Consider the following 15796-nt stretch of genomic DNA (forward strand, 5'->3'; position numbering starts at 1 on the left):
CGAGTACTTGGGGCATCCTCTGTTGCATTCCCAGGCACTTCGACAGGGAGCTGGATCAGAAGTCGAGCAGCCAGACAGAACTGGTGCCCACATGCAATGCCAGCCCTAAGTTTATTTTTTTCTTATTTCTATTTATTTTAAAGGCTGCATTAGAGAGACCTAAACCTTTCATCCACTGGTTTACTCCCCAAATACATAAAACAACTGGAGCCTAGCTGGACCAAAGCCAGGAGCCAGGAACTTCATCTGGGGCTCCCTCGCGGGTGCTGAGGACAGAAGTACTTGAGCCATCACCTGCTGCCTCCCAGATGTGCATCAGCAGGAGCTGGAAACCCTGGCACTGTGAAAAGCCGCAATGAAGACAAGCAGGAGATGCTGCTGGGTCCACAGAGTGGTCATGCCATGTGACCCATGCATTGCAGGAGGCTCCTGTTGATAGAAGAGTTCCAGCATTTTCCTCTTTTGTGGTCTAGTAATTCTTATTTTGTTTAAGAAATATTGATTGGCCATCTTGCTGTAGTGAGCTGTTCTGGAATGAAACCCACGGGCTTGATTACCTGATTTCCAGTTGTTGTAGATGAGCAACAACGTGGCGTCTGTTTGCCGTGAGACATCACTGGGAAAAGTGAATGAACCTTGAAGAAAATCCAGGTGCACCCTGCAGACATTAGCCTGTGCATGATTTTATCACAGTGATGTGCCATCATTGATGTTTATAATCACAGAATTTTACTTCTAGAAAAATTTCCTTCCAAGAAGTAGGGAAAATGACCCTGAAATACTGACAGTATTAAATCACATATAAAATGGTGTTTGAGAAGTTAACCAAGTGTGTTGTGTTTTAGAAAGCTCTCCTTGCAGGCTGGGTACAAAGTTTTGGTACCTGAATGTGTCCATGTTTTTAGCTGCTTCATTGTGCAGAACACCTGTCGTACAGTCAGTGGGATGTTGTACCCAGAGGTGGAATAGTTGGATCATGTGGTTATTCTAATTTTACTTTTTGAGGAACCATCACTCTTTTTTTCATAGCAGCTAGGTCATTTTCTACTTCTACCATCATTGCCAGTAATGCACAAGAATTCCAGTTTCTCTACATCCTTGCCAGCACTTACCTTTGTTTTTTTAAGTAGTTGTTCCAGTGGGTGTGCAGTGGTGTCTCTGAGGTTCTGAACCACCTTTCTCTAGTGATGAGTGATGCTGACCATCTCTACATGTGCTGCTTCTATTTATCTCCTATCACAACTAGTGTTATTGTATCTCATTTTTATATCATGACTAGATTTTCACAAATGAATTGTGTATCTGAGAATTCTGTCTAATGAAAATGAAAGTAGTGATTATGAGTTAACTAAAAAAAAAAAAAAAACCAAACTCCACTGAACTTGGAAAACGAAAAAGGACTTTTAGAGTTCTGTAGAGGAAATTAATTTGTGAAATTGGTATTGAGTGTGTTCAGGACTTTTGGACCATTGGGGAATGGATTTGTGGGGCATAAGGGCGCAGCAAGGCTGTGTTAGGGCCTGAAAATAGTCTTAAGTAGTCCCTTTTTGAGGTTAATCGTAGGATGTTTACCCAAAATGTAATATTCACATCAGCTGAGGAGTTAGTGTGGGTAGAGTGGATAGACAGGGAATACCTAAACTCAGATTTAACTGTGGCTCATTCAGATGAGCTTCACGGTAACTGCCAAAATGAAGAAGCAGCTGAGATGTGTGAAGACTCTCGAGGATGCTCTGCTTTGTGGGGAGTGTACTGCTGGCCCCCACAGACTGTGTGCCTGTGTGCAGAAACTGGATAGTTCTGAAGTCCTGGGAGTCTGCAGAGGGCTGTGCCCACGTTCGTAAACAGTGGAGTAACACAGATACTAGTTTTAAAAGTTTATTTGGCATGTGTGGAATGAATTAAGACATGAATTCTTGATTGGGTTTACTGATTGATAGCTATTTTAAGCTGTAGTTGTAAACCTGATGTTCAGTTAGGAATCAGCAGACTAGTGGAAGAAATTGTCAGTGCTTGGTGTCTCACCTATCACTGCTGGCTAGCTGGGAAAAGGCGTCTTTTAAATGAGTGGTCGAACTGATTCTTTTTTTTTTTTTAATATTTATTTTTTATTTATTTGAAAAGAGTTACAGAGGGAGGTAGAGACACAGAGAGAAATCTTCCATTTGCTGGTTCACTCCCCAGATGGCCTCAATGGCCAGAGCTCAGCTGATTCAAAGCCAGCAGCCAGGAGCTTCTTCCAAGTCTCCCACCTGCATGGGTGAAGGGGCCCAAGGACTTGGCTCATGTGGGCACCAGTTAGAGTCCCAGCTGCTCTGCTTCTGGTCCTGCTCCCTGCTCATGTGTCGGGGAAAGCAGGGAAGGGTGGCCCAGGTCTTTAGACCCCTGCACCCACGTGGAAACTTGGAAGAGCTCCTGGCTGCTGGCTTCAGATCCGTTCAGCTCCAGCTGTTGCGGTCAGTTGGGGAGTTAACCAGTGGATGGAAGACCTCTCTCTCTCTCTCTCTCTTTCTGTCTCTACCTCTCTTTGTAACTCTTTCAAATAAATAAAGTAAATCTTAAAAAAAGAGAGAAACTTGGAAAAGCTGTTCAACATTGAATTTTTAAGTTTAAAATAACATTAATATTGAAAATAGAAAATTGGTTTGACTTCACTTTTCTACCTTTATAGGTGGAAGAATTTATAAATTTTCATATTTAATGCACATTTTTTTGAAATTTAAGAGTATCTAAAATTTTGTTCACAAGTGTCTTTGAAATAATAGAGTATATTTTTGTATGAGCATGATTTTGTACTAAGGAACATTTCCTTAGACTGTTACCGCCACTGAGAATGACTTGTTTACAGCGTGGGTGTGAATGCAGAATTGCTTAGAGGGGTGAGCTGCCTTGTTTTGTTACAGATGCTGATCAGTCTGACCTCAGATGCTTTGTGTCTTTCAGTCGGGTCAGTTCAGTGAAGACATGATACCTACGGTGGGCTTCAACATGAGGAAGGTCACGAAAGGTAACGTCACCATAAAGGTATGTGTGTCAGTTTCCCGTCACGCTCCCTGAGAGTGCACGCACGGCTCCAAGTTGTCCTCTGTGCTGCTCTGCTTTTACTGGAGTACTTGCAGTTCCCAGGCAGTGAATTGGCGTGTCCTGAGTGTAAACCGATTGCTTTGTTTTCTATTCCAAGTGGAGAAAAGTTGAAATACTGTTAAGTACCCATAAAAACAAACAAACAAACAAACATTAAAAAACAGCAGATGGAGTAGCAGAAGTAATACTTGGGATTTAGATGTTCCTAGGAAATAAAGTCTCATCTTCAGAGTACTTGGAGTATGGTATTATTATTTTGTGGATGCTATTTTATATTGAAAGATAGTTTATTATTTATGATATTGTAGTTTAGTGTGATACTTGTAATAGCAAACACTGTAACCTTGTTTTTCCTTTATTTTTCCTACTCAGCCCTATCACTGAGCCTGTAGCCTCTGCTTCCAGTCCATTTTCCTGCTGATGTGCTTGGGGTAGCAGATGGTGGCCCAAGTGCTTGAGTTCATGCCACTGACTTTGGAGACCTGAGTGGAATTCCAGCTCCAGGGTCAGCCTCGGTTGTTGTGGACACTTGGGGAGTGAACCAACGAATGGAAGAGCTTCCTCTCTGTCTCTATCCCGTCCCCTTTTCATGTTCACTTTGCATTTTAAATATATGAACAAGTCTTTTTTTTCTTCTTTTCTCAGAGATTGAAAGTATAAAATAGTAAAATATTGTTGAACATAATTTTTTAAGGTTTATTTATTTATTTGAAAGGCAGAGAAACAGAGAGGAAGAGAGAGGTTGATCTTCCATCTGCTGGTTCACTCTCCAGATGGCCACAGTGGTCAGACCTGGGTCAGGCAGGAGCCAGGAGCTTCTGGATCTCCTCTGTGGATGCAGGGGCCCAAGCACTGGACCATCTTCCCCTGCTTTCCCAGGCCATTAGCAGGGAGCTAGATTGGAAGTGGGGCAACCGAGACTCGAACAGGTGCCCATGTGGGATGCCGGCGCCAGGGCAGCCGTAACACCGACTCCAAACATAATTTTTTGGAAGATGAGTTCAGCAGGTTTAAATCATGGACTGTTGGACTCTTTATTGGGGGTGATATTTTAGCTTTTTTGTTTGCTTGTTTTGACTTTTTTGTTCAGGAGTTGGTGAGGGTTTATTTCTTTGGCCTGGACCTTTATGGCCATTTTGGCATACCTTGTCACGGAATCTGTTCCTGAACTCTTTGTAATGACACCCTTGAGTGGTATGTATCCCTTCATGCACAACACATGTGTCATAGCTGGGTTGAACCCCTCTTAAAGATGAGTGCCAAGACTAAAGACGTGTGTAGCCAAAGTGTCCAAACATAGTACTTAAACAGTAGACAGAGCAATAAAATTCTCCCCCCAGTTCTTAAAGATTTATTTGTTTATTAGAAAGACAGAATTATATATAGAGAGAGAGCCAGAGCTCCTCCTTCTGCTGGCCTACCTCTCTACATGGCTGCAACAGCCATGGCTGGGCCAGGCTGATGCTAGGAGCCAGAAGATTCTTCCAGGTCTCCCACAGGGATGATAGAGGCTAGGGCATGAGCTGGTGCCCAGTATTAAAATTCACCCACTGCATCACAACATCAGCCCCAACAGAGCTCTTACAGATAGTGGCTTACACATAGAGTAAAGAATTTTATGCAAGAAAAACACCTGTGTTGGGATGTTGGCTATTTTGTTTACAGGACAATTTAAAAAGATTGGACACTGATGTCTACTGAATCACACAGTTAGATAGTAACAGATTTCCAACTGTTTTCTTTCTTGGTATTCAGATTTGGGTGGTGCATGGTTCTATAGGTAGGTTTTATAAGTGTAATCTTTTTTTTTTTTTTTTAAAGATTTATTTATTTATTTGAAAGAGTTACAAAGAGAGGTGGAGAGAGAGAGAGAGAGGGAGGGAGGGAGGGAGGGAGGGAGGGAGGATGTCTTCCATCCGCTGGTTCACTCCCCAGTTGGCTGCAACGGCCGGATTGTGCCGATCTGAAGCCAGGAGCCAGGAGCTTCCTCCAGGTCTCCCATGTGGGTGCAGGGGCCCAAGGACCTGGGCCATCTACTGCTTTCCCAGGGAATAGCAGAGAGCTGGATTGGAAATGGAGCAGCTGGGACTTGAACCAGAGCCCATATGGGATGCCAGTGCTTCAGGCCAGGTTTTTAACCTGCTGTGCCATAGCACTGTCCCACTATTTATTTTATTTGAAAGGCAGAGTTTATAGAGAGCCAGAGGTAGACACAGAGAGAGAGGTCTTTGATCTGCTGGTTCACTCCCCAAATGGCTACAATGGCCAGAGCTGATCCGATCTGAAGCCAGGAGCCAGGAGTTTTTTCCAGGTCTCCCATATGGGTGCAGGGGTCCTAGGACTTGGGCCAACTTGGGCCATCTTTCACTGCTTTCTCAGGCCATTAGCAGAGAGCTGGATTGAAAGTGGAGCAGCCGGGACTTGAACCGGTGCCCATATGGGATACTGGCACTGCAGGTTGCAGCTTTACCTGCTATGCCACAGTGCCAGCCCAAGGTATAATCTTAAAAACATGTACTTTTGACATTACAAATATATTGGTTAACTGACAAAGAAAATTTTGCACATGAACCAAATCTTTGCTCAAGTAGAGCTCTAGATCAGGTGTGAATGTCAAAAGCAGGATTTAGGTTTCATAGCGGCGCCAGGACTTCCCAGACTCAGCTTGCTTGAGCTCATGCCCCTAAGGAGAATGCTGGCTCTGGTGTGTGCGAGTGAGTGTGTCTCCCTTCTCTTTCCCTCTTCCGCTGCTTCTCCCTCCAGTGAAGTATGTTAATACCTGTGTTAAGAATTGTCTTGTCTTGATTTAAAGATCTGGGACATAGGAGGACAGCCCCGCTTCCGGAGCATGTGGGAACGATACTGCAGGGGAGTCAACGCTATTGTGTAAGCTTTGTTTTTCTAAAAGTCAATTTAGGCTTCAGAGAAGAAAGTTGTTTTCAATACTTTCAGAGACTCAATTTTTCTTAGGCAATGCAGATCTTTGTTAGCTAATTTCTTGAGCAGTTCCATTTACTTGTGATTTAAAGAATTAATCATAGAATGAGTTTTGTTTTTTGTTTGGGGTATAAATGTTTTCCTGCCACATAGTGGCCGCTCGGGACAGTCTAGATAAGTGTGTGAGTGCCGAGGTTTCTTCATGTAGGACTTGCCTTTGGTGAACAGTGTCAGGTGCATCAATCTCAAGAAAATTGAGTCTGTAACCCTGGGACTCATCAAAGCACGTGGAGAAGGCACATTGAGATCACCTCTTTTTTTTTTTTTTTTTTAAAGTTATATGATAGATGCTGCAGATCGTGAGAAGATAGAAGCCTCCCGAAATGAGCTACACAATCTTCTAGACAAACCACAGTTACAAGGAATCCCAGTAAGTATCGGGGTGCTGCTCATTCTGTGTTTTTATATTGTGTGTGTGTGTGTGTGCAAGTCATTGAAATCTTTACTTAATATAGAGTTGGTCTTCTGTGTATAAAGTTGATTGAAAACAAATCTTAATGGAGAATGGAACTGGGAATGGGAGAGGGAGTGGGGATGGGATGGCAGGTATGGTGGGAACAATCACTGTATTCCTAAAGACGTACTTTTGAAATTTGTACTCATTAAGTGAAAGATTTCTTTAAAAAATTATGTTTGAGGTTGGTAAAGAATCATTTTTAAGTACTGAGTGTCTACAGTACATTGTAGATGTTATGAGTATCTGCCCATTCTGAAGTACGTGCAGTAGGAGCACTGCTCGGCCCGGCGTGGTGGTGAGGAACAGTGGGTAGGACAAAGGACCACGGGTACATTAGTGGGGAGATCTGACCTGGTGGGAGAAGGGGGAAGGTGTCCCTGATGAGGGGAGGCAGGAACTGAGACCCAAAGCTGTGAACTGCGGAAGCGGAGAGCTGTGGGTACAGACCCTGGAGGAGGGTCTCTCGAGCTGAGAGCCGGGGGAGCTGCGGTGAGTTGGCGTGCCTTGGGCAGCCATGTCACTGGAGTGGCCTCCGTGGGCAGGACTTGCTGTTGGGAAGAGTGCTCTGATTACATGTCATGGACGCACTGAGCTAGCTGGAGGGATGACGAGGGTGGAGGGAGGAGGCTGTTTCGTTTCTCCTGGCAGATGATGGTGCTTTGAGTTAGGATGGTAGAGTAGACAGGGTGGGGAGAGACAGATGGATTCCAGAGGAATCTTGGAACATAGACCACTGGGCTTGTTGATGGATTGTGTGTGTGTGAGAGTTCCTAGTTCCTGCCTCTTGCAGTTGGAAGGAAGGAAGTTGAGCTGTTGAGCTCAGGAACACTGGCAGAGGAGTGGGCATTAAAGTCAGTGCCTGGAGCTGTGTGGTCTCAGTGACTCGTCACAGCATGTCCAGTCTGGTAGTGTTCCTTCTTGATAGTGGCCTGGTAGCCATTGGCAAGCCTCAACAGGGTTTAAGTCCTGTCCATCTGACCTGAAAGCTTATTCTTTGGTTTTCTCTATGAATTCAGTTGTTTTTTCTCAGTTGCAAACCATGGAGAGCTGTTTAAGTAAAAAGGAATTCATTGAAAGGACACTGAGTTTCTGGGCAGGCTGCACGTCCCCGGCTTAGGAAGCCGGCTGGCACAGGAGGAGCTCAGAGGCCACCAGCACCAGATGCAAGCACGCACCACCCTCCACGACCGCCCCGGGCCGCGGGCACAGTGGCTTTGATGGGAGCGCTTGTGCAGGCTGCTCCTGCAGTGTCACCAGGGGTCCTCTGTCCCTGCTTTCCAAGTATAGAGTGTGTGATCTAGTGGAAAGGAAAGCTGGGACAGGAATGATCTCATCAATGAAAGCAAGTTGTTTTATTAAGAGGAAGGAGCTAGGAGATTGCAGGCAGCCACAAAACCGGCAGCTGATCCCAGATGTCTGTGATGTATGATTAGAGACTTAGCCAGGTGGTGGCCAGGTAGGGAAGATGAGCCGACCCAGAGTGTTCAGGTTTGCTTCCTGGCTTCCCAGCTCACTCCCATCAGAGCTCCCAGCACCCCTGGCTGCCTGTGCCTCTGCCCTCTGTATGAAATGGGGATGACAGTCTAAGGACATGAGTGGCACTGGTCACAGTGTCTGGAGTTGGGGCAGGAAAGGGGTGTATACTTGGTTAGCTAGGGTGGGTCAGAGCTGCAGATTCCGACTCTGTTGTTGTGCCTGGGAAAGCTGGTATTGTGACGGCAGGGTCCTTGGCAGCTTTTATTCTCTTGGCTGTGGCTCCTGGGGCACAGTCAGCCCAAGGCCCTCAGCCATCCACCTAGCAGCCTGCCAGCAAGTGATGCTCTGTGGGATGGGCCTCGAATGTGAAGAACTTAGCTGCTAACATGATTAGTGGCTGTCGTGAAAAGTGCTTCTTCCACCCCTGCCCTGGTTACTTAAGATCCTGTTTGCATTTGGCAGCGATTTATTAAGAAATGACATGTATAACATAGACTTGGCTGGTTTGACATAGGAGTTGTCAGCTACATTCTCAGTTAGGGGTGTCTGCCTGGTAGGAGTTAAGTGAATGCCAGCAGGAATAATTAAATGAATGAAATAGGCCACCAGGTACACAGACATGCCTTAGTATTATGGCGTGTGTGAACATCTGGAGGCTAATGTCGTCAGCGTCAAGATGGTATACCTATGTGACATTTCTTGCATAAGAGCTTATTCCTGGTACTTTTTTCCTTTTTAAAGGTGCTAGTACTTGGAAACAAGAGAGATCTTCCCAATGCCTTGGATGAGAAACAGCTAATTGAAAAAATGTAAGTCTTGAGAATGAAGGTGCAGTTTGGAAACTGCGTACAGTATGGTACACTCTCGCCTGCTGCTTTGCTGATTGAGCATGGTTAACATTATTCAGTTGTGACCAGAGCCATGGTTTGAGGTGGATCGACGCGGTCTACCAGAGAGGTGAATCCCTAAAATTTCAGTAGTAGTGAAATAATTTCTTTGGCTTACAATAAAAGAAATGAGTAGAATTAAGTGGAAGTGCTATGTGTGACAGCTGTTGTACGCACAGACTTACTCTCAGTTCTGCTTCTCGCAGGAATCTGTCTGCTATTCAGGATAGAGAAATCTGCTGCTATTCAATTTCTTGCAAAGAAAAGGATAACATAGGTAAGGGGAGGGGCTGCCGATGCTCTCTGCTGCTTGTTATCGTCATTTCTGTCCTTTGTAGGGCACTGTGGATTTGGCCCGATGAAAGAAGTGCTGGCATTCTACCTTTGACAACAGATGAAGAATCCTGAATCTTCTTTTTAAATACGTAAAAGCTGTGAAGTGGTTAGCTTACGCGTGATGTAGTACTAAATGTATTATATTGATTTTTGAAGAACTATTAGCCAGTTGTGCTTTAAAATAGAAAATAATGTTTTTGAAGTCAGACTTGACATGAGATGGTCTTGAGGCACTGCTGCCGTTCATGGAGCCCCCGAGTCGTTAGGATAGTATGTGAGCACTTCATGGGAAGCATAAGCCTGTGAATTGTGCTAATTTCTTAGAACTGCAACAAGAAAGTAACCTGAGCTCAGTGACTTAAAGCAGCAGAAACCGATTTTCCTGGCTCGAGGGGCTGCCAGTCTGTGTGGGCAGGTGGCAGAGGGGCCTGCCTTGCCTCGCTGCAGCCTGGGTGGTTTCCAGCACCCTCTAGAGACCATGCTGCCATCGCTGCCTCCCATCCGGCCTCACGTGGCATTCTCCCCATGTGTGTCTATGGACTCTCTTCCTGGGATGACCACAGAGATGCAGTTTCCAAGTGAAGTCCTTTGGAGGGTCTGGATGGATGTGAATTTTTAGGGGCACTACTCAGTGTAGTACAGTATTCTGTTAGAAGCTCGTTTTCAGTGTTCAGTGGAAACACTTGTTAAACTTTAATACAGGACCCCACGAGAGCACTGCTTTCCATACCAGTGCTTCTCAAGGAGAATCTCTGGTAGTCGTAATGACACCATAGCCGAGAACTTGCCTGTGTGACCTTGGTGGTATCAGGTAGAGAGGCCCCCCACGGGCCACAGCTGTTAGCACAGTGTGCCACTGTGCTGACCCGTCCAGTATTCCTTATGCCTTCTCTGCCGTTCTCTGAATAGAGGGAGAGTAGCCAGCTGAGAAAGTCGCTCGGGCTCGTTTCTGCAGGCAGTGTGGGAGAGCTGGTGGGAGCTTCTGTGTTGGAGGCTGACCCTCACACTTGGTTGAGTGAAAGTGTTACCAAGTCAAGGACTTGTGACCCACTCTGGATTCAAACTGGTAGTTTGTAAATAGAATGCCTGTTTATCTGGAGTAGGTAATAAGTTCCAAGTGCAGTGGGTTAGACTTTCTGTGCAAAGTCAGGATGTTGTCCTCGTTCAGACTGAGGCACGTGCTTTGGGGGCAAATTTAAGACTTCAGTATGTTAGTCCAGGAAGTATTCTGGTGCACAAGAAGTATGCTGTGCCTTCGGCTGCCTGAGGTACAAGAATACCTTCATTTCCATAGGAAAGTGCCCTCAAATCACACACAGAGTAGATGGAGTTCTGGGGACATGATCTGCAAAGATTGCTGCTGCCTGTGACCCAGAAACCCGGATGACGACTTAGGCCTTTTCCGTCATAAGGAGTCCCTGATGTTGTCCACAGTGGAATGCATGATGTGCCGTGCTGCACGCGTGTTTGTCAGAAGACTCTCAGTCTGCCGATTCCTCGTGTTCTCCTACTTTTTAAAAAAATTTATTTATTTGACAGAGTTATAGACAGTGAGAGAGAGAAAGGCCTTCCTTCCGTGGTTTACTCCTCTAATGACCGCCACGGCCGGCACTGTGCCGATCCGAAGCCAGGAGCCAGGTGCTTCCTCCTGGTCTCCCATGTGGGTGCAGGGGTCCAAGCACTTGGGCCATCCTCCACTGCCTTCCCAGGCCACAGCAGAGAGCTGGACTGGAAGAGGAGCAACTGGAACTAGAACCCAGTGCCCACATGGGATGCCAGCACCACAGGCGGAGAATTAACCAAGTGAGCCACGGCGCCGGCCCCCATGTTCTCCTCTTGACACTCAGGTGGTGGTGTGCAGTAGCACGGGGCAGGCCCAGCTGTGCCTGGAGTTAGCGGCATTGTGTGAGTCCTGACTGTGTCTTACGGTGTTGTAATACGTTCCCCTTTTGCCCTGTGTCTCTAGATATCACACTTCAGTGGCTTATTCAACATTCAAAATCGAGAAGAAGCTGAAGCACCTCCGGAAGTCTTCCGTCCTTCTTGGCTGTAGCCCTAGATTACTGTCCTTCCTCTGACGTACTTCCCAGAACGTGGCCCTTCCTAAACCTGAGAGATCGCCTTTTCCAGAGTTACGTTCTCATGTGCACTGCAGATGTGTCTCCCTAGCCCTCGTCCAGAATCAGCTAGAGTTGTCGCGATGAAGTCAGCACACCAAGGCTTCTTACACATGCTTAAACAATGTGTGGAGCTCTTTCTTTTCTTTTTTAAAACAAAACCAGACCCACACTTTTGACCATCTTAAATCAAGGAAATTGCGTATTTCTATTCTGGCCTTTCTGGGCCAGATTTTTATATTGGTTATCAGTTAATGACTGTAATATTTTACTATAGAATCTGGTAGCTTACCAGGAGCCTGACTTGGTACAGCATGCGGCTTCTAGTGCCACACAGTGTTTAGGAATCCTTCCAGCCTGACTCACGGGGACACAAACACGGTGCCTCGCTTCCCTCCTGATGCATGTGAAGGGCGTGACCACACCTTAGGAGCCGAGACACCGTCCGCAGAGCAGGCCGAGGCCGCAGGTCAGCGCTGCTGCTGCCGCTGCCTGAGGGGTTCTCACGACACTGTGCTTTCTGAGACCCCTCTGCTGTGGACGGGGCGGAGCTAGAGCATGCTGATTCGTAGCTGTCCCTGGTCTCACACACCTTCTAAAGGGGTTGGGAATTGAAGATTTTCTCAAAAGCTTTCATGAATTTAGAGCATTCCAGCCAATATAATAAAACCTGTTCGAACGCCAGACTTTGTTCCAACACCTGTTTGTTCTGTCTGCGGTCATGCTGTCATGGCCGCCGCATGACGCTGGAACGTCTCACTTTGTATATCCGGGCGTGGCGTCGACTCAGCACAAACGACACTTACACGCAGGTTCTCATTCTCTTACTGACGTGAGGTTTGGCACTCTGGTGTCTGATGCCGTCAGACGTCTTGACTATTGTGACAACTCTAGCCCTGCCTGCTTTACCTGTGTAATCATGCGTGGCGTCCACAGGTTGTTTAAGAATTGCACAGAGAGCCAGGACCTGCGGCTGGCACCTGCTGGCTCTGTGGCACAGAGGTGGATGGAAACTGGTTTGTAGTTGGTGGTCTTCACGTCCATAAAGGGACTTCTGACACTGGTTCATCTGTGCAGGGTTGTCACAGTAGACCGCTGTAGTAGGAAAGCCAGCAGGACACCTGCTTCCACGTTGCCTCGCACTGTGTGATTTTGTTCCTTGTGTTAAACAGCACTTTGTAGACTGTGCGTCTCCTCATGTGTTGAGCACTCAGTGTAGTCAACAGCAGGCTCTTTAAGGAATCCAGTTTAATCTATAGACTGCCATGGCCTTAAACACACTCTGTGAAAGTACCGCACCGTGTTGCACAAACACTACTTGTTTTTCTCCGTTCACATTTTTAACGAGCAGAACTGGGGCTTTTCACGTTCTCCTTCTCAGAAGTGCACCTCCCCGATGGGAGGACGGTCCTGTGTGTGACGGGGCGTCCAGATGTGGCGCTGCAGCTGGGCACCACTGCACAGGGTACAGCAACGTGCTTGTGCCTGCAAGGAGGAGCCGGAGCTGGAAGGTGCGACTCTGTAGGGACTGCATAGGTTTGTTAGTTGGCCTAGAGCTGAACCTTGATGTGTTTGTGTCTGTTCACCGCTTTTAGTATTTCAAGATCTCTCAAGAATACTACCAACCTTTTCCTGTGCATAACCTCTGCATGTGAAAACAGTTACCGAACTTTGTAAATACGTACATTTTTTATTTAGGTGGATGCGTTTTTTGTCTGATCACTGCTCTTCTCAGCTTTATTCAATAAACTTGCATTTTGAGGGTTGTATTGGCAATTTGAACTTAAAATGTCCATCCCAATGGAAGGTGTGGAGATGGAAGGAACATTACGAGGAGGAGGGTACAGAGACTGCGCTAAAACGAAATTGGCTCAGTCCTCAGAGAACTGGGTCTGTGAGCTGGCTAAAATAGAAATAAACTTTTACAATATCCATAGTGCTGGTGTTGTGATGTGTGGTGGCGGTGGAGGGGGCGTTCCTGGTGGGCTTGGGACACGGCCAAGGTTGTGCTCCAGTAGGAGCCAGGGATATGGGTTATAATCCCATTTTAAAAATCCAAGTACAGTCGAATGAACTGAACTCACAGGCATGCATTTCTACTGACTTCAGAATGAAGATCTGAGTACATCCGTGTTCCACAAACACGCATTTTTAGAATCCGGCATTTGGCTCATTTTTGGTTAATGTGTTATTTTCTGCACCATAAGTTGTTTTTGTACCTCCTCACGGCTATCTGAGAAGTGATTTTACATGTTTTACTCAGAAAAGCTCCTTTGGGTTTCTGTGTCTGTACATTCTGCACTCTTCCCACTGATGGGATGTGTGAGTCAGCGCTTCTGCTGTCGCTGGGATCCCACCGTCGGATTGTGGGTGCAGCCATTTAGTCCACACCACTCTGCCACCAGAGCAGGAGTGGCGGAGGGCACTGAACTTGACATGCAGCTCATTTCTTAAGTTTGCGTCTTCACGGAGTCCATGGGTGCAATGGGCCGTGGCTGCTCCAGTGTGTGCTGTGTTTTGACTGAGGAGCTAACAGGCTTGTCTTTTCCCCTGGGATTTGGTCTTTCCAGCGCTCACCAGGTCTGGTGGGTTGGGACTGGAGAGGGCATGTTAACATAGCAGACACTGTACTCTATCAGCCAGCCAGCCAGATGCTGTGCTCCGATGTGACGCCATCGTGGAGAAACCACCCCGTGGTGCATGGTAAAGGCGCAGGTCCCAGTGTCAGCACCATGTGTGCTGGTGGAGGGACTCAGGAAGTCTCACAGATCCCCCGGAAGTTTGCTGCACCAAGTGGCTGGGCCCACTGCAGGTGTTTCCTGCTGGTGGGCAGAAACCCTCCACAGTTTGTTCAAAATCCAGCTATTAATAGAGCCGGGCCCCTTGTCCTTCCTGTCTCTTGGGCATTCTCAGGGAAGCACAGCAGGTCGCTGGCACTGCTGCACTGCAGAGGAAGTTTGTTCGTCTTGATTACTCTGTTCGTTAACGAGCCCCATCTTCCATAATCCCAGTCTGTTTTAAAATCCCAAGACAGCTGGTCGTTTGATAATGCAGATTCACAGCAGAAATCAGGAGCTGGGGGGAGCTACCGTAGCCCCAAGAAAGGGATGTAGGGACCGAATCGTCAGCGTGGTGCCCTGAGGAGTGTCTGGGAGAATGGGTTCAGCTGAAGGGTGAGTTGCTTGAACCTCTGTGGCTCCTTGGTTTTCCTGTCTGTCTAAAGGGATTTCTAACATCACGTCTCCCTCAGCCCCCACTGCAGTTCCAGCACCCAGAGAGAGCAGTGGGAACGCCCACATGGGAGACCTCGATGCAGTTACAGGCTCCTGGCCTCGGCCTGGCTCAGTCCTGGTGGCTGGGACCATTTGGGGAGTGAACCAGTGGATACAAGATTTTACCCCTCAGCACTCTGTCTTTTAAGCAAATTAAAAATATTTATTTGAAAGAGTGATAGAGGGAGACAAAAATCATCCATCTGCTGGTTCACTCCCCAAATAGCTGCAGCAGTCAGGGCTGGGCTAGGCCCAAGTGAGGACCCTGGAACGCCATCTGGGTCTCTCCACGTGGATAGCAGGGGCCATCTGCTGCTGCTTTCGCAGGGGACAGCCGGCTGTTCCAGCTGGTGTGCACGTGGGATGTAGGCATTGCAGGTGGCGGCTTAACTGCTGTGCCACAACGCCACCCCATACATTTTTTTTTTTTTAGAAAGTACCCACTTGTGAAGATGTTAGTGTATGTTCCTTCCACTTGAAAATAATCCAAAACTAGAAATGTAACAAAATGTAACTTGGACACACTGAAGGAGTGGGGATCACAGAAGTTTTACAGGATGAAACAGTTGGGTTTTATTTGAATGACATGCTGTCAGTCACCAATTTCAAGGCTTTTTTTTTTTTTTTAAATTGTTTATTTGAAAGGCAGAGTTACAGAGAGGAGGAAGACAGTGTTTCCATGGGCTTGGCTCCCTCCTCAAATAGCAACAGCCAGGAGCCGGGAGCTTCATCCAGGTGTCCCATGTGGGTGCAAGGGTCCAAGCTGGGCCACCCTCTGCTGCTTTCCTGGGCCCGTTAGCAGGGAGCTTGGATCAGAAGTGGAGCAGCTGGGACTTGAACATGACTAGTATGTCGTGTTGGCCACGTCTCCTTCCACAGGTGTTACGGCCTGATGTGCTGTGCTGCCACAGGTCGTGGCAAACAACTCCAGGCTCGCCCCGCTGTTCTTGGAGGTGGCGTCTCCCGCTCAGTGCTGCCTTGTGCTTGGTTTTCCCAGGCATGGCCTCCGTCTCAAACAGTTCCCTGCACAGAGGAGAAGCTTAGCTTTCCAGTTCATTCAGCAGATCTCGGGTGTGTACACGCCCGGGGCTGTGACTAGCCCCTCTGAAAGGGCCAGGGCTGGGCCGTGCTGGTAGCAGGGCTCGCTGTGTGTTGACTGTTGTATGTCAC

At 47.2% G+C, this 15796-nt stretch overlaps 1 protein-coding gene across 2 annotated transcripts in view; it reads left to right on the plus strand.

The window, feature by feature from the left end:
- ARL8B (ADP ribosylation factor like GTPase 8B) overlaps nucleotides 1-13286 on the plus strand; it is a 50783-nt gene extending 37497 nt beyond the window's left edge. The window contains exons 2-7 of one of the 2 annotated variants that reach the window (XM_062200354.1): nucleotides 2944-3024; nucleotides 5897-5970; nucleotides 6358-6451; nucleotides 8756-8823; nucleotides 9108-9178; nucleotides 11204-13286. In XM_062200354.1, the coding sequence (XP_062056338.1) occupies nucleotides 2944-3024; nucleotides 5897-5970; nucleotides 6358-6451; nucleotides 8756-8823; nucleotides 9108-9178; nucleotides 11204-11253 (438 nt within the window). In that variant the 3' untranslated portion in view covers nucleotides 11254-13286. The remainder of the gene's footprint in view (nucleotides 1-2943; nucleotides 3025-5896; nucleotides 5971-6357; nucleotides 6452-8755; nucleotides 8824-9107; nucleotides 9179-11203) is intronic. The other variant, XM_062200355.1, reaches the window with a different exon arrangement.
- Nucleotides 13287-15796: the final 2510 nt, after the last annotated feature.

Source organism: Lepus europaeus, chromosome 9 (assembly GCF_033115175.1).
Source record: "Lepus europaeus isolate LE1 chromosome 9, mLepTim1.pri, whole genome shotgun sequence".
Taxonomy (NCBI): Eukaryota; Metazoa; Chordata; class Mammalia; order Lagomorpha; family Leporidae; genus Lepus; species Lepus europaeus.